Here is a 19,651-nt window from a genome sequence, read left to right as displayed (position 1 = left end):
TACCTCGGGTCAGTCAGCAGCTCATTGACGGCCCAGTCGAACGACTTCTGCGTGATGTTGCGGTGGTGGAGCAGCAGACCATAGCCCGAGTCACGGGCCCTGAGGACGTTCGGCACCTGGTCGCCGAATATGGGGAAGCCGAGCAGTGGGACGCCGGCGTACAGTGCCTCCAGCACGCTCATCATGCCGCCGTGCGTGATGAAGAGGCGCGTGTTCCTGTGGGCTGCAACAGTCACGTCTGCTCAGTAGGGTGCGCGACCATAACGTAACAGCCCTAAACTTAGTACACTCCTGGAAATTGAAATAAGAACACCGTGAATTCATTGTCCCAGGAAGGGGAAACTTTATTGACACATTCCTGGGGTCAGATACCTCACATGATCATACTGACAGAACCACAGGCACATAGACACAGGCAACAGAGCATGCACAATGTCGGCACTAGTACAGTGTATATCCACCTTTCGCAGCAATGCAGGCTGCTATTCTCCCATGGAGACGATCGTAGAGATGCTGGATGTAGTCCTGTGGAACGGCTTGCCATGCCATTTCCACCTGGCGCCTCAGTTGGACCAGCGTTCGTGCTGGACGTGCAGACCGCGTGAGACGACGCTTCATCCCGTCCCAAACATGCTCAATGGGGGACAGATCCGGAGATCTTGCTGGCCAGGGTAGTTGACTTACACCTTCTAGAGCACGTTGGGTGGCACGGGATACATGCGGACGTGCATTGTCCTGTTGGAACAGCAAGTTCCCTTGCCGGTCTAGGAATGGTAGAACGATGGGTTCGATGACGGTTTGGATGTACCGTGCACTATTCAGTGTCCCCTCGACGATCACCAGCGGCGTACGGCCAGTGTAGGAGATCGCTCCCCACACCATGATGCCGGGTGTTGGCCCTGTGTGCCTCGGTCGTATGCAGTCCTGATTGTGGCGCTCACCTGCACGGCGCCAAACACGCATACGACCATCATTGGCACCAAGGCAGAAGCGACTCTCATCGCTGAAGACGACACGTCTCCATTCGTCCCTCCATTCACGCCTGTCGCGACACCACTGGAGACGGGCTGCACGATGTTGGGGCGTGAGCGGAAGACGGCCTAACGGTGTGCGGGACCGTAGCCCAGCTTCATGGAGACGGTTGCGAATGGTTTTCGCCGATATCCCTTGGAGCAACAGTGCCCCTAATTTGCTGGGAAGTGGCGGTGCGGTCCCCTACGGCACTGCGTAGGATCCTACGGTCTTGGCGTGCATCCGTGCGTCGCTGCGGTCCGGTCCCAGGTCGACGGGCACGTGCACCTTCCGCCGACCACTGGCGACAACATCGATGTACTGTGGAGACCTCACGCCCCACGTCTTGAGCAATTCGGCGGTACGTCCACCCGGCCTCCCGCATGCCCACTATACGCCCTCGCTCAAAGTCCGTCAACTGCACATACGGTTCACGTCCACGCTGTCGCGGCATGCTACCAGTGTTAAAGACTGCGATGGAGCTCCGTATGCCACGGCAAACTGGCTGACACTGACGGCGGCGGTGCACAAATGCTGCGCAGCTAGCGCCATTCGACGGCCAACACCGCGGTTCCTGGTGTGTCCGCTGAGCCGTGCGTGTGATCATTGCTTGTACAGCCCTCTCGCAGTGTCCGGAGCAGGTATGGTGGGTCTGACACACCGGTGTCAATGTGTTCTTTTTTCCATTTCCAGGAGTGTATCTGAGTACACGATACACAGCTTTTAGTGTATTGTGAGAAGCATGTTATGAAATGATTACTTCAGTACTAATTTCTTTCAGATGTATCATTCATTACTTAGTGTTTTTTTGGGGGAAGCGCATATGACCTGTGTAATGCGGTCAAACGTGTGATAAGGCACAAAGGATTTACATATTTTGGTTGCGAGCGGGCACTGACTGAAATCAATGGGGAAAGCCGAAAATTTGTGCTGGACACAGACTGGAACCTGCGTCTGGTGCTTACTAGGCAGATGGTCTGACTGCTGAGCCCTCTGGACACAGTGCTCATTGCAGTTGCATGGACTACCCCAGCACGCCTCCAGTCTGACCCAAGCTCTCAAATTATCCAGACACTGCCAATGCAGTGCCAGTTGTCCATTATTCTCAGTAATCGCTGCATTTCGCCGATTCCCGTAAGAGTTCGAGGGTGGTGTGCATCTGCACTGAAGAGATCAACGGCCGTGTCGCGTTAGAGAGAGAGAGAGAAAGAGAGAGAGAGAGAGAGAGAGAGAGAGAGAGAGAGTTACCTGTCATAAACAAAACCATGATTTGCAATAGATAGAAATGACAATTTATGAGTTTATATTCAGTTAAAAAAAGATGGTCAAATTAAAAAGATTAACTACACAAATTTTAAAATGCTGCCTTTTGTGTGAAATTATCCCTTAGGAAGTACCAGAAAATCAACATGGCTAAGCAAAGAGTAATTAGTAATGAAATATAGAGTTGGCACATATGTAAATGTTGGTAATCAAAAGAACGACATAATTTAGCAGAAATCTGCAACTTTTAAAAAAGTAATTGTTGACAATGCAAATTTTATGAAAATTTGTATGAATAAAATTAGTTCGTCGAAATAAATAATTTTGATTCGGTAAGTCTTCACAGTAAAAGTTATTGGCATACGTGAACTTTTGGAAAAACACAACTTATAATTCCAACTTTGTAACTGTATGTATTCTCATAATTTACACTACATGAGTGTATTATTTCAGTGTTATTAAAGGGCCAGTACAAGGCAAACTCAAGTCAGAGCACTCAGAAGTAAGTAAGGTGACTCTTACTTGCGTGATAGAAAGTAGTTATTGTTGTAGCAGTAGTAGAGAAACTGGAACCAATAAAGTGTAAAAATCCGATGTGAACTTATTTTTCGGTATTATGGAACCAGTACTACAAGAAAATGTTTCATTTATGCTGTTTTAAAAATACAACCTCGGACTTCTCAGTCAATCCCTAGATGATGACCATGACATTAAAGATAACAATATTTTATGACAATACTACATGATCCTCTGACGAAATATCAATTTCTTAACATGTTTATTTTAATTAAACCTTGGCACCGATGTAGTCAGCTGACCGCTGTGGCTAAGTGGTTCTAGGCGTTTCAGTCTGGAACCACGCTGCTGCTACGGTCGCAGCTTCGAATCCTGCCTCGGGCATGGATGTGTGTGATGTCCTTACGTTAGTTAGGTTTAAGTAGTTCTAAGTCTAGGGGACTGATGACCTCAGATGTTAAGTCCCATAATGCTTAGAGCCATTTGAACCATTTTTTTGATGTAGTCATGTATGTGACTGTAGACATTCGGGAAATGATATTAGAGCTGAAACACGAATATCACTACTGATTTTCACTCATGTCTACCAATGTATGGGATTTGGAGGATTTTACACTATCCTACTGTTATTCCATAAGACATCAGAATTACCAATCTGCCCACAGGCTTAAAACCTGGAGTATTCCCAGGCAGTTAAACCATATCATTTGGCCATAATGTCCAGACATCCACAGCAGTTTGTTCTGAATGACATCATACATGCCAGTTGTGCAGTGGATGCTATTTAGAACAGGCTTTGGCTACTCTTACACCGCTATACAGGGATGTCTGGAATAATAAATATTTTAGGAGGTGGTAGTACACACTGATTCGAATAAATATATTCGATATAACATATGTCAAAGTTTTATTGCTTACACAGATACAGCCCTTCACAGAGGTAAAGTTTCATTTCGCATGTTGGCACACCAATTACCATGGGTTCAGTTATCGATTGTCATTTTTGTTTTGAAAGTCAAATAGTGAAGTTGTGCTTGAAGTTATATGAGGTGCGACAATAAAGTAATGAGACTGATTTTCTTTGCAAGATGTGGCAACTCTGCAGGTTTGCGTAGGCACAATATCTTTGACCTTGGTCTATAAACTGCTTTTAGTCCAAGCGGCTCATCGATGCAACGGCTCAGTCGTGAGTTCTGCTGTAATAAGTTAAAAGGCGTGTCTCTCGTCACGGAAATGGAACTGCATAATATTCCTTTTTGTGTTAAATTGGCTGAAAAGGCGACGACAACTTATGGTAAGCTTCAGAAGGCTTTTGGAGAGGAGGTTATCTCAAGAGCTCAAGTTTTTCGTTGACATAAAACGTTTAGTGAAGGCAGAACGAATGTTGAAGATGAAGACCGCAGTGGACGACCATCAACCTCACAGACGGATGTCAACTTGGTCAGGGTGCGTGAACTCGTACGATCTGATCGAAGATTATCTGTGAAAATGATTGCAGAAGAACTGAACATCAATCTAGAAATGGTTCGTCTAACAATAACTGAAGATCTTGGTATGAGAAAGATTTGTGCAAAAATGCTCTACAAAAATCTCACACCACAACGGGGGAAACACGGAAAAATGTGGCAGCCGATCTGTTAGAGCAAACGGAAATCAGTCCAGAATTGATGAGCTATGTTATCACTGGTGATGAAAGTTTTTTTTTTCAGTACAATCCAGAGAAAAAACGCCAAAGTTCGCAATGGTGCTCAAAGGGATCACCCAGACCAAAAAAAGCTCGCACGTCAAAGTCAAAACTGAAATGGATGCTTGCGTGCTTCTTTGATTCCAGGGGAATTGTTCATAAAGAGTGGGTGCCTCCTGGACAAACAGTTAACCAATATTACTGCAAAGAAATTTTAGAAAGACTTCGTAAAAGAGTTCTTCGTGTCCATGCCAACATTTCTGATAATTGGATTCTGCATAATGATAATGCGCCATCCCATACTGCTCTGTCAGTACAACAATTTTTAACCTCAAAACAAATTTCAGTACTACCACAGCCACCTTATTCACCAGATATCGCTTCGTGCGACTTTTTTCTATTTCCAAGAGCAAAACGGCGTTCAAGGGACACCATTTTCAAACAACACAAGATGTTCAAAAAGCTGTGACGAGGACCTTGGAGGATATTACAGAAGATGAGTTCCAGAAACGTTACCATCAATGGCAGAAGCGCTGGAAAAAGTGTGCGCATTCAGAAGGGAACTACATTGAAGGAGGCAACACTAAACTTGACTAAAACGGTAAGCAACATTTTTTCACATCAGTCTCATTACTTTATTGTCACACCTCTCGTATCTGAATTTTTCAACTGTCACTGCGATTGATATTTTTTGACAAATGGTACTGTATCGTTTATGCATGCTGCTTATATTTATACACTCGTGCTCATAAATGAAGGATAATGCTGATACATGGTGAAACAACGCTCTGGTGGGCGGTTTGCGGGTTTAAATCACCTCGGAGTATGACCATGCGGTGTATTTGACCTGCGGTCGTCGCACAGTGGTGCTGGCAGCAGTCCACATACGCAGAGGTGTGTTGGTGCATGTCAGAGTGCGGTGCACCGAGTAAATGTGCAGAAGTTTTCAGACGTGCTAATGGTGACTGTGTGTTGAAAATGGCCCAAAGAACACATATTGATGACGTTATGAGGCGCAGAATACTAGAGCGACTGGAGGCTGGTCAAACACAGCAGGTCATAGCACGGGCCCTCCGTGTGCCACAAAGTGTGACCTCAAGATTATGGCAACTATTCCAACAGACAGGAAACGTGTCCAGGCGCTACAGTACGGGATGTCCACACTGTACAACACCACAAGGAGACCGATATCTCACCATCAGTGCCCACAGACAGCCACGGAGTACTGTAGGTAGCATTGCTCAGGATCTTACTGCAGACACTGGAACAGTTTTCTCCAGACACACATTCTACAGAAGACTTAATAGACATGGTTTATTCGCCTGAGGACCTGCAAGGTGCATTCCACTGACTCCTGGTCACAGGAGAGCCCATAAAGCCTGGTGTCAAGAACACAGTACATGGTAATTGGAACAGTGGTCCCAGGTTGTGTTCACAGACGAGTCCAGGTATAGTCTGAACAGTGTTTCTCGCCGGGTTTTCATCTGGCGTGAACCAGGAACCAGATACCAACCCCTTAATATCCTTGAAAGGTACCTGTATGGAGATTGTGGTTAGATGGTGTGGGGTGGGATTATGATTGGTGCACTTGCACCACTACATGTCTTTGACAGAGGAACTGTAACAGGTCAGGTGTACCGGGACGTCATTTTGCACCATTATGTCGGCCTTTTCAGGGGTCCAGTGGGTCCCACCTTCCTCCTGATGGATGATAACGTACGGCCCCACCAAGCTGCCATAATGGAGGAGTAACCTGAAACAGAAGATATCAGGCGAATGGAGTGGCCTGCCTGTTCTCCAGTCCTAAACCCCATCGAGCACGTCTGGGATGCTCTCGGTCGACGTATCGCTGCACGTCTTCAAACCCCTGCGACACTTCAGGAGCTCCGACAGGCACTGGTGCAAGAGTAGGAGGCTATACCCCAGCAGCTGCTCGACCACCCGATCCAGAGTATGTCAACCCGTTGTGCAGCCTGTGTACGTGTGCGTGGTGATCATATACCATATTAATGTCGGGGTACATGCGCAGGAAACAGTGGCATTTTGTAACACATGTGTTTCGTTGCGGTTTTCTCAACTTGTCACCAATACCGTGGACTTACAGATCTGTGTCGTGTGTGTTCCCTATGTGCCTATGCTATTAGCGCCAGTTTTGTGTAGTGCCACGTTGTGTGGCACCACATTCTGCAATTATCTTTAATTTATGAGCATGAGTGTAGATGCTGAGTATGTCGATATGGTATTTGTGTACGGGTTTTGTTGTAGTAGCACCGCTGTTGCTACGAGTAGAGAATGCAGTGACGAATTCTTAACAGCAGAACGCCACATTCAAGAACGTTTAAGGCCAGTTCACACTGTCACGTCATGACGTCATCCCATCAGACTGTACGCACACACTCCCTCTCGTCTCCTCACGTCAAGTCAAGTCACGTGATCTCAACTTGCGCAGCTGTCCTCAACTGTTTTCAATCTACAAAAAATAACAAAGGGCACGTAGCAAAGCAATAGAAAAATTGGAAATTTGTGGTATAGTCTTATAGGACCAAACTGCTGACCTTACTCACTACTTAAACTAATTTAAACTAACTTACGCTAAGGACAACGCACACAACCATGCCCGAAGGAGGACTCGAACCTCCGACGGGGAGAGCCGCGTGGACCGTGACAAGGCGTCCTAGATCACGCGGCTACCCCGCGCGGCTAAAGACATTGAATAATAATTCATACCAACCACGAATACCACGTCCTAACGAAAACAAGACGAGATGAAGTATGGAGAATGAGAGGTGAAGGTAGGCGACTGGAATTTTGCCGTTGGCTAATCACTTAACTGCGAGGAGTTCCATTAACACTGTTTACTGGTGAAGCGACTTCAACTCGTGGCGGTGTCAATAACACATCGATGCTCCAAAGAAAACCCAAATGCCTTTGTGGAGGTATATTTTCGAGAACGCTTCTCAGTCTTTGGTTCGACTTCTCCACAACATTTTCTATGTGTTCTTTCCAATTTCAGTTTTTCGCTATTGCAATTCTCACGTATTTAGTTGAACTTACAGCCTTAAGATTTTATTGGTTTATCGTGTAACCGAAATTTAACGGATTCCTTAAAAGGAATGTGGATGACCTCACACTTTTCATTATTTAGATCGATTGCCAAGTTTCGCACCATACAGGCATCTTATCCAAATCGTTTTGTAATTGGTTTTGATCTTCTGACGACCTTACTGGACAATAAACGACAGAATCACCTGCAAACAACCTAATACGACTGCTCAGATTGTCTCCTAAATCGTTCGTATAGGTAAGGAACAGCAGAGGGCCTATAACAGTACCTTGCAGAATGCCAGAAATCACTTCTGTCTTACTCGATTACTTTCCGTCAGTTACTGCGAACTGTGTGCTTTCTGACAGGAAATAACGAATCAAATGGTTCAAATGGCTCTAAACACTATGGGACTTAACATCTGAGGTCATCAGTCCCCTAGACTTAGAACTACTCAAACCTAACTACCCTAAGGACAGCACACACATCAATGCCCGAGACAGAATTCGAACCTGCGAGCATAGAAGCAGCGCGGTTCCAGACTGAATCGCCTAGAATCGCTCCGCCACAGCGGCCGTCAAATAACGAATCCATTCGCAAAACTGAGACGATATCCACTTGTGAGATACGGTGTCAAAAACCTTCTGGAAATCAAGAAATCAGTTTGAAATCACTTGTCGAGAGCACTCAGCACTTCATGTGAGTAAGAGCCAGTTGTGTTTCAGAAAGACGACGTTTTCTAAAACCGTGTTGACTACGTGTCGCCGGCCGGTGTGCCGAGCGGCTCTAGGTGCTTCAGTCTGGAACCGCGCGACCGCTACGGTTGCAGGTTCGAATCCTGCCTCGGGCATGGATGTGTGTGATGCCCTTAGGTTAGTTAGGTTTAAGTAGTTCTAAGTTCTAGGGGACTGATGACTCAGATGTTAAGTCCCATAATGCTCAGAGCCATTTGAACCATTTGAACTGTTGTGACTTGGCAAGACAACCAAGCCACTCTGAGGGAGCCGAAAGGCACGCGTTTAAGCTCACGCAGGCTGGCGTGAGGTCTGGAACAGTTACAGGAGTTGAGTCTAGTAAAAAAGGTACGTAGCTTCTGGAATACTTAACTTTAATTCATAATTGGTGAACATCGGTCTGACGGTACATGAATCACAAGATAAATAGCAAATGATAATGGCGCCTTGCTAGGTCGTAGCAAATGACGTAGCTGAAGGCTATGCTAACTATCGTCTCGGCAAATGAGAGCGTAATTTGTCAGTGAACCATCGCTAGCAAAGTCGTCTGTACAACTGGGGCGAGTGCTAGGACGTCTCTCTAGACCTGCCGTGTGGCGGCGCTCGGTCTGCAATCACTGATAGGGGCGACACGCGGGTCCGACGTATACTAACGGACCGCGGCCGATTTAAAGGCTACCACCTAGCAAGTGTGGTGTCTGGCGGTGACACCACATGAACTGCGTGTCAATAGATCGTTCTCTGCGAAGCACTGTGGCAAAATGTCCGCTTCAAGTACGGATGTTTGTTACAATAAGTGGGAGTTTGCTCTCAGCGTTTCAGCATTTAACAACAACTCTTTCCTATATGAATCACTGAATGCAATAACGCTTTATTCGGTTTTCCTTGGAGACATATGGATTTGTTGTGTTGCCCATCGAACATCATCATGGTGGGCTTTAATGCGGACTACAGTGTCGGTGATGCGAGCTACAAGTTTTTCACGTGTATCCACCTTCGTAGCGTACTCATCCCCCTTTAACCAGCCCCATAAACAGAAATCTACAAAAGTTAGGTCAGGTGATCTGATAAACAGAAATCTATAGAAGTTAGGTCAGGTGATCTGGCAGGTCAGTTAATGGTTATTCGGAAACTAAGATACTTGTCTGGTACAGTGAGTCGTTGATCCACCATGTTGCAGCCGAGTGCGTCCATATTATGGCCGCGGTTGCGTTGAGACCCCGGCTTCCAGGTTGTGATGACAATGCTGACAGCATTCCTGACTTCTCTGTTGGTCCATCACGGCCAGGGGCGTCGGCTGGTTAATGTCAATGTCAATAAAATTCACCAATATCGGTGTACTTTAAGATACTATTTTATTTTATTGTGAAGGCTACCAGTTTCTGCATTTTATTATGTCATCTTCAGGACCCATTCGCTTGTATACAAATAAACTAACTTGTCGTTTAGCGCCACCAATCACTGGATCACGATTTACAGTGATTGATGACGCTATACGACGAGTTCGTATATGTGGGTAGATGCATATGGGACCAGAAGACGGCTTAATGAAGTGCTGAAACTGGTAGCCTTCACAATAAAATAAAACAATATCTAAAAGTACAGGGCTATTGGTGAATTTTTTTGTCATTGGCACTCCTGACTGGTCAGCGCAGGTGGGGTGCACTGAACCCTACAAGGGAAATAGCTCTGGCGCTATCACGTGAAAACGTGTGAAGTTCCCTGCAGGGAAGCAACTTAACAGTCGACGATGCCGCTCCATAGCGAAAACCAGCAAGTAAGCTCACGGGGAATCATACTCCGTGTCGTGTGGGTTTTAGGGTAAGGTAAGCCTGTGGCAGGCTAGAGCAGGATGTGAAAGTCGGTGGAGCATTGCACAGGTTTTGCACCTCGGACTTCCACAGGGGCATCAGCCACTGTGCAGAGGGTCAGGAGCAGGATGGACCAAGATACTGCGTAAATTGGGTAGGCAGTGGAACACCGGATTGTGGGTAGGACGTTCCTCATTTCTGGGCATTGCGAAATGTAGTCGAAACAATGACGGAGGTCTTCGAGGCACTCACATATCTAGGAACCTATTCCATGTGGTCGTACCTTCGTTAACAATCCGCAATGGGACGCTGTAGGAATATGGAACCTACCTGTTGCCCTCCATCTATAATTCGGAGTATGTCAAGTGAGAAAAGGGCATGCTGAGTTTCGGACGAACGATGCGCTCTAGAATCGTGCTGGTATCGTGGACAGAAGCTTTTCTTTGTGAAGTAAATTTTTTTATATTCGAGCTCAGAGTATATTGTAGAATTCTGCAGCAAACTGATGTTAAGGATACTGGTCTATAATTTTGCAGGTCCGTTCTTTGATCCTTCTTTTTCACAGGTGTCACCTACGCTTTTTTGCAGTCGTTTGGGACTGTCTGCTGGGCGAGAGATTCGCGATAAAAAAAAAGCAATATTCTGAGAGAAGCTGTCGTTAGAAGATATTGTGCTCGATGGCAATTATGTTCTGAATTATGAAAAAGAAGTTATTTATCTTTTTTTACCAACCAACTTACAGAGTAGATCGCTCTGCGGAAACCAACTGCTGATCCTGAGGTTGGCCGGCTGGTTCGGCAGCGAGTCGCCCTCCAACTTCCAGAGCACCTTCTGCCTCAGCCGTGCGAACGTCTTCAGGAAGACGGCGCGCAGCTCCTCCGACAGGTCCGTGCTCTTCACGTTGCTGCCCATGCTGAAGTAGATCACGCCCTCAGTGGCAGCGTCCATGAACTCCTGCAAGTCCTGCGCAGGAGAAACCCAGCTCACCATTGTGTCTTTTCTAGTTCGAACTATGACTGTTTTTCTTGGGGTTCCATACACATATACACTACTGGCCATTAAAATTGTTACACCAAGAAGAAATGCAGATGAAAAACGGGTATTCATTGGACAAATATATTATACTAGAACTGACATGTGATTACATTTTCACGCAATTTGGGTGCATACATCCTGAGAAATCAGTACCCAGAACAACCACCTCTGGCCGTAATAACGGCTTTGATACGCCTGGGCATTGAGTCAAACAGAGCTTGGATGGCGTGTACAGGTACAGCTGCCCATGCAGCTTCAACACGATACCACAGTTCATCAAGAGTAGTGACTGGCGTATTGTGACGAGCCAGTTGCTCGGCCACCATTGACCAGATGTTTTCAGTTGGTGAGAGATCTGGAGAATGTACTGGCCAGGACAGCAGTCGAACATTTTCTGTGTCCAGAAAGGCCCGTACTGGACCTGCAACATGCGGTCGTGCATTATCCTGCTGAAATGTAGGGTTTCGCAGGGATCGAATGAAGGGTAGAGCCACGGGTCGTAACACATCTGAAATGTAACGTCCACTGTTCAAAGTGCCGTCAATGCGGAAAAGAGGTAACCGAGACGTGTAACCAATGGCACCCCATACCATCACGCCAGGTGATACGCCAGTATGGCGATGACGAATACACGCTTCCAATGTTCGTTCACCGCGATGTCGCCAAACACGGATGCGACCATCATGATGCTGTAAACGGAACCTGGATTCATCCGAAACAATGACGTTTTGCCATTCGTACACCCAGGTTCGTCGTTGAGTACACCATCGCAGGCGCTCCTGTCTGTGATGCAGCGTCAAGAGTAACCGCAGCCATGGTCTCCGAGCTGATAGTCCATGCTACTGTAAACGTCGTCGAACTGTTCGTGCAGATAGTTGTTGTCTTGCAAACGTCCCCATCTGTTGACTCAGGGATCGAGACGTGGCTGCACGATCCGTTACAGCCATGCGGATAAGATGCCTGTCATCTCGACTGCTAGTGATACGAGGCTGTTAGGATCCAGCACGGCGTTCCGTTTTACCCTCCTGAAGCCACCGATTCCATATTCTGCTAACAGTCATTGGATCTCGACCAACACGAGCAGCAATGTGGTGATACGATAAACCGCAATCGCGATAGGCTACAATCCGACCTATATCAAAGTCGGAAACGTGATGGTACGCATTTCTCCTCCTTACACGATGCATCACAACAACGTTTCACCAGGCAACGCCGGTCAACTGCTGTTTGTATATGAGAAATCGGTTGGACACTTTCCTCATGTCAGCACATTGTGGGTGTCGCCACCGGCGCCATCCTTGTGTGAATGCTCTGAAGAGCGAATCATTTACATATCACACCATCTTCTTCCTGTCGGTTAAGTTTCGCGCCTGTAGCACGTCATCTTCGTGGTGTAGCATGAAAATTGAAGCTGAAAGTCAGTATATGCTGAGGTTAAATGGGACAGCGACATGCACAGACACGGGTGGCGGTAGTATCGCAAACACAAAAGGGCAGCGCATTGTTCGAGATGCCTTTTGTAATCAGTTGATTCTTATGGAAAGGTCTCCGACGTGATATATGGGCGCACAACTGGACTTAACAGACGATGAATGAGTGATGATAGTTGGAGCTAGATGCACGCTACAAGGATAGGTAGACATCTGTGACAGATATGGCGACAGAGTAGAGTGCTGTGTCTCAGAGTTCAACGCTCAGAACACACACTTGAAGGTGGGCTCCACAGAAAATGTCAAAATGTTCCCCGCGTGCTGCCATGTTGACCCAGCGGTAACTGTCTGTGTCATAAGGCCACAATCATGCTAGGTGCTTTGGAGGAGCATGATAATGAATACACGTTGACGTCTGACCAAATCTCTCTGGCCTGAACCCAGTGGGATACATCTGGAATGCTGTCTGATGCTGTCCGCGGCCTCGAATCGCTAACCTCTAATTTACTTGAATTGCGTGATCTGTGTGACGGCATCCACACACTGCCAGAAACAAGCCAACCTACACCATCAGTTGTGCACATTTTAAGGAGCTTTTCGCATGTGCAACTGACGTGACATACACTCCTGGAAATGGAAAAAAGAACACATTGACACCGGTGTGTCAGACCCTCCATACTTGCTCCGGACACTGCGAGAGGGCTGTACAAGCAATGATCACACGCACGGCACAGCGGACACACCAGGAACCGCGGTGTTGGCCGTCGAATGGCGCTAGCTGCGCAGCATTTGTGCACCGCCGCCGTCAGTGTCAGCCAGTTTGCCGTGGCATACGGAGCTCCATCGCAGTCTTTAACACTGGTAGCATGCCGCGACAGCGTGGACGTGAACCGTATGTGCAGTTGACGGACTTTGAGCGAGGGCGTATAGTGGGCATGCGGGAGGCCGGGTGGACGTACCGCCGAATTGCTCAACACGTGGGGCGTGAGGTCTCCACAGTACATCGATGTTGTCGCCAGTGGTCGGCGGAAGGTGCACGTGCCCGTCGACCTGGGACCGGACCGCAGCGACGCACGGATGCACGCCAAGAGCGTAGGATCCTACGCAGTGCCGTAGGGGACCGCACCGCCACTTCCCAGCAAATTAGGGGCACTGTTGCTCCAAGGGATATCGGCGAGGACCATTCGCAACCGTCTCCATGAAGCTGGGCTACGGTCCCGCACACCGTTAGGCCGTCTTCCGCTCACGCCCAAACATCGTGCAGCCCGCCTCCAGTGGTGTCGCGACAGGCGTGAATGGAGGGACGAATGGAGACGTGTCGTCTTCAGCGATGAGAGTCGCTTCTGCCTTGGTGCCAATGATTGTCGTATGCGTGTTTGGCGCCGTGCAGGTGAGCGCCACAATCAGGACTGCATACGACCGAGGCACACAGGGCCAACACCCGGCATCATGGTGTGGGGAGCGATCTCGTACACTGGCCGTACACCACTGGTGATCGTCGAGGGGACACTGAATAGTGCACGGTACATCCAAACCGTCATCGAACCCATCGTTCTACCATTCCTAGACCGGCAAGGGAACTTGCTGTTCCAACAGGACAATGCACGTCCGTATGTATCCCGTGCCACCCAACGTGCTCTAGAAGGTGTAAGTCAACTACCCTGGCCAGTAAGATCTCCGGATCTGTCGCCCATTGAGCATGTTTGGGACTGGATGAAGCGTCGTCTCACGCGGTCTGCACGTCCAGCACGAACGCTGGTCCAACTGAGGCGCCAGGTGGAAATGGCATGGCAAGCCGTTCCGCAGGACTACATCCAGCATCTCTACGATCGTCTCCATGGGAGAATAGCAGCCTGCATTGCTGCGAAAGGTGGATATACACTGTACTAGTGCCGACATTGTGCATGCTCTGTTGCCTGTGTCTATGTGCCTGTGGTTCTGTCAGTGTGATCATGTGATGTATCGGACCCCAGGAATGTGTCAATAAAGTTTCCCCTTCCTGGGACAATGAATTCACGGTGTTCTTATTTCAATTTCCAGGAGTGTATATACCTTATGGTCGAGGCTCACAAGAAAGACAGGCCGCGCCGCGTACATCACGAAGGTAGGCCTGAGCTCGCTCGCTTGCTCGCTCGCTCCACTTGTAAGGTGCGGTTTTGCTTATTCTACGTAGAATTGACAACAACTGTGTAAGGTGAAATGACAAGTTTAATGACGCAATTTTTCTCACAAAATTACACGATTTTACACAGTTTTCAACTTGACAACATAAAAAAGGGGGTTGGATAATGCATCTTGCCAACATCAAAAAGTGAAACAATTTTATACTCAACAATGTGAAATATTAACTCTCTGAAAGAACATTAATCCTAAACACAATATTATGAAACTTTAATTGGAATTTTCTTTACAAAATTGTTCCTACACGTACATTATGATGTTGGTCAGTACTACGAAAATCGTCCGATTCCAGTTCAAAGTTCGGTACTATTTAGGATGACAATCAAGTCTGCAGTGGATGGAGCGCAAGATTACCCAAGGCCGCTCGAGTTTACAGTGGATGCAAGCTGGTGAACCAACAGAGTTTACGCCTCTGTATGCGGTATCTACCTCAAGCTGTGAAGTGCTGCTGTCTGCAAGGCCGGTCTCTCCCGCTTCTCCCGCTGAAATTCCTATAAAACTAATCTGGCCTTTGCTGATCTTTCCAGCAGAAACTCTCCCTATGTTTCTTGTTATGTGAGAACACATGTAATCATCCCTAGTCTTTGTAGGTACATGCGCATGGTTGGAACAGCATGCATATTATAGTGCCCTCTCAGTTCTCACAAGAACAATTAACTAGTTTGGCTGGTATGTTCCTCCACAGTTGGAGCTAAAAATTGCTACAGCTAATTTCTAGCTGGAGTGCAGTTGCTGTGAACGCAGTGTCCACACAAATTTCTTCTCTGTGTCGTACGGATCGTTAAGTGCTCTGTTCTGCACTTGACGCCATATCAGAGAAGAGTCACCCAAAAAAATTCTTTTGTCCTACTCATGGCAGAACTGCCTCCCTCCAATAGGAGCATTTCTCTTACTTTGTAGAAACTCTCTCTACCAATCACAATGTCCCTTCTATTAAACTCTGTCGAAACTTCAGTATTTGTCTCCTTGCTAGTGCGTTTTCGCCAATCGGACTTTTGTGCCCATTCTAGATGGCTAAAGTACATTGACCTCTCTGTGTGTCGCACTCGCTGGACGAAATGCGTCACTGACTTTCGTTCGTATCCCGTTGGAATTCTGAAACGCAGCTTTCTAAAGCTTTTTCTCTGTCCCTTGTGCAGATGAGCCGCTACACGCATTCCTCCAGCCTGAATCACCTGACCTGGGATCGCTGACCTTCCTCCTGCCACCCCTTTAAGTGGTTTCCATCGTAACACGCCTTTTCTACGCCGTTCTATGGCTGGCTTTTCAAAACTAAAAGCGACTTGTGTTGCCTGTTCCACCTTCCACTCAAACACATGCATTATATAGGAATGGTGTATTAATTACTGTCAATTGTCTGTCATCCCTTTTAGCATTCCATACTGATAGGCAAATGTTCTCATAACCGCCGAATTACGTCAGGGATCTTCACCTTCTCGTTGTGGTGTAAGGTGCGAATCTGACCATTTATTCTGCCACCTTACACTTTACACACTCACCAGGCAAAATGCATTTCTGAACCTTTTAATTCGCAACTGGGTGTGTACGTATTAACGAGAATTGCACCTTCTACTGGAATATTCTATTATGAGATCTTACTGATTACTAATCGTACAACAAAGTTTAAGATCAATTTTCGACACAAATGATATAACAGCTTGCTTGTAGCGTTTAGTCTGTTCTGGTTAACGGTTCACATGTCATACAAGATTTGGAGCCTTATGCAACAGATAATCATTTGGGAATGATTTTAATTTTTTAATACCCCAGTATAACTGTAATAAATTATTGGTGGGCTTGTGGACTTCCTATGATTGTAGGACTAATAACAATATCGCTCCGTAATAGTGGCTTCTAGTAGAAGATGCAATTCTTGTTTGTACATACACACCTAGTTACGAGTTAACAGGTGTAGAAACACAGTTTCCCTGCTGAGTTGAGTGAGTTCGGCCTACCTTTGTGACGTATGTGCTGCGGTCTGTCTTTTTGTGGGCCTCACATACGAGCCAAATACGTAGGATCTGATGCATAATGTGCACGATTCATGGCGTGTTCAACTAGTTCCGACCACTCAGCTCCAAGTTTACATTAGTGCCATCAGGTGGTAGCACACTGCAGCATACTTTTATCCCCATTCGTTTGACATAAATCCTGCTACACAGTAGCATACTCCTTAGATATGCAAATTCACTTACTGTATGGTAAAATTAGATTGGACATCAGTATATACACTCCTGGAAATGGAAAAAAGAACACATTGACACCGGTGTGTCAGACCCACCATACTTGCTCCGGACACTGCGAGAGGGCTGTACAAGCAATGATCACACGCACGGCACAGCGGACACACCAGGAACCGCGGTGTTGGCCGTCGAATGGCGCTACTAGCTTCGCAGCATTTGTGCACCGCCGCCGTCAGTGTCAGCCAGTTTGCCGTGGCATACGGAGCTCCATCGCAGTCTTTAACACTGGTAGCATGCCGCGACAGCGTGGACGTGAACCGTATGTGCAGTTGACGGACTTTGAGCGAGGGCGTATAGTGGGCATGCGGGAGGCCGGGTGGACGTACCGCCGAATTGCTCAAGACGTGGGGCGTGAGGTCTCCACAGTACATCGATGTTGTCGCCAGTGGTCGGCGGAAGGTGCACGTGCCCGTCGACCTGGGACCGGACCGCAGCGACGCACGGATGCGCGCCAAGACCGTAGGATCCTACGCAGTGCCGTAGGGGACCGCACCGCCACTTCCCAGCAAATTAGGGACACTGTTGCTCCTGGGGTATCGGCGAGGACCATTCGCAACCGTCTCCGTGAAGCTGGGCTACGGTCCCGCACACCGTTAGCCCGTCGTCCGCTCACGCCCCAACATCGTGCAGCCCGCCTCCAGTGGTGTCGCGACAGGCGTGAATGGAGGGACGAATGGAGACGTGTCGTCTTCAGCGATGAGAGTCGCTTCTGCCTTGGTGCCAATGATTGTCGTATGCGTGTTTGGCGCCGTGCAGGTGAGCGCCACAATCAGGACTGCATACGAGCGAGGCACACAGGGCCAACACCCGGCATCGTGGTGTGGGGAGCGATCTCCTACACTGGCCGTACACCACTGGTGATCGTCTGTACTAGTGCCGACATTGTGCATGCTCTGTTGCCTGTGTCTATGTGCCTGTGGTTCTGTCAGTGTGATCATGTGATGTATCTGACCCCAGGAATGTGTCAATAAAGTTTCCCCTTCCTGGGACAATGAATTCACGGTGTTCTTATTTCAATTTCCAGGAGTGTATATATGAACATTCATGAAAAACTATCTCACAGGTGTCTCTAAGATTCACTTAAGTGTGTGGTCGAGGAAGGTGTATTTTTGGGCATTAGTGGCTCCCAGCGCCTCATTTGTATTCTAGCCAAGTGACCATATTGGTACAGAGTACTGTTGTTGTTGTTGTTGTCTTCAGTCCTGAGACTGGTTTGATGCAGCTCTCTATGCTACTCTATTCTGTGCAAGCTTCTTCATCTCCCAGTACTTACTGCAACCTACATCCTTCTGAATCTGCTTAGTGTATTCATCTCTTGGTCTTCCTCTACGATTTTTACCCTCCACGCTGCCCTCCAATGCTAAATTTGTGATCCCTTGATGCCTCACAACACGTCCTACCAACTGGTCCCTTCTTCTTGTCAAGTTGTGCCACAAACTCCTCTTCTCCCCGAATTTAATCATTTCCGCAGATGGCAGTTTGTGTTTGAAGTTGGTTGTTTATTGTACATGAATCGGAAATCCTATGCAGTGTCAGTATGAACTCTGCTGAGTACGTTGTAAGAGGTAACAGAAAGGAAAATGACAAGAAAAAGTTAGCCGCAAAGGAACTGGGTCCTCCCAGAGCAGATCCGTTGTCTGAGGAAGCGACAAAATCAAATAAGTGTGACTACAAGCGAACATTTAATATAGAAGTGTGTAAATAAGCGTAAGTTTTCATGTGAGATATTCATGTAAGAATGTCTGATTTTCAGCCCAAAAGTCAATTTGTTAACTAATATGAAAATTAACCCCATGGGGACTATATGCGAGGGTTGTTTTTTAAGTAAGGGCCGTTCGCGCGTATAGTCCCGTAGTTCGCGCGGACGCCGCAACAAGCCACCGCGCCACTTGCTGGCATCCTTCCCGTTCACACTGATGCAAGTTGCAGCTCTGTAGCTGACGTGTACGCATCGCTGTGCTACTTTATAATGTTTACGATTATTGAATCGCCCGCCGCGTGTGAGATACGGTCAGTGATACGTTTTTTGATCGCGAGAAGCCTATCAGCTGCAGAAATTCATCCTCAGTTAACAGAAGTTTGTGGCTTGAATGCAATGAGTGAAGGTAAAGTGCGTCAATGGGTTAGAGAGTTTAAAAATGGCCGTCAAAACGTCCATGACGAAGAACGCTCAGGCCGGCCCTCTGTGATCACTGATGATTTGGTGGCTGCAGTCGAATCAAAGATTCGTGAGGACAGAAGATTCACAATTTCCACTCTTTCTTTGGAATTTCCACAAGTTTCAAGATCGGTTTTGTACAAAATTGTGTCTGAAAACGTAAACTTTAAGAAACTGTGTTCTCGGTGGGTACCCAGACTCCTCACAGAGGACCACAAAGGGAAGAGATTTGCCACTTCATTGGACTTTTTGATTCGTTACGAGGAAGAAGGGGATGACAAGTTGAGTCAAATTGTCACTGGAGATGAAACATGGGTATCCCATATCACTCCCGAAAGCAAGCGACAATCGATGGAATGGCGACACACAACCTCACCCATCAAGGTCAAAGCCAAACAGATGCTGTCAAAGCGCAAGATTATGGCAACTGTGTTCTGGGACCGGCGCGATGTTTTGCTAGTGGACTTTATGCCACGAGGAACGACAATCAACTCAGATGCCTACTGTGCAACTCTAAAGAAGCTCTGCAGAGAAATTCAAAA

At 47.3% G+C, this 19,651-nt stretch overlaps 1 protein-coding gene across 1 annotated transcript in view; it reads right to left on the bottom strand.

Moving 5' to 3' along the window:
- The window catches only part of LOC126101598 (UDP-glucosyltransferase 2-like), an 82,211-nt gene that overhangs the window by 15,179 nt on the left and 47,381 nt on the right, over positions 1–19,651 (bottom strand). The window contains exons 3-4 of the mRNA XM_049912276.1: positions 10,803–11,025; positions 4–223 (exon numbers count right to left, since the gene is read on the bottom strand). Coding sequence (XP_049768233.1) covers positions 4–223; positions 10,803–11,025 — 443 coding nt within the window. The remainder of the gene's footprint in view (positions 1–3; positions 224–10,802; positions 11,026–19,651) is intronic.

Source organism: Schistocerca cancellata, chromosome 9, assembly GCF_023864275.1.
Source record: "Schistocerca cancellata isolate TAMUIC-IGC-003103 chromosome 9, iqSchCanc2.1, whole genome shotgun sequence".
Taxonomy (NCBI): domain Eukaryota; kingdom Metazoa; phylum Arthropoda; class Insecta; order Orthoptera; family Acrididae; genus Schistocerca; species Schistocerca cancellata.
Note: the sequence above shows the minus strand (reverse complement) of the source record. Positions and strands in the feature narration are given on the sequence as shown.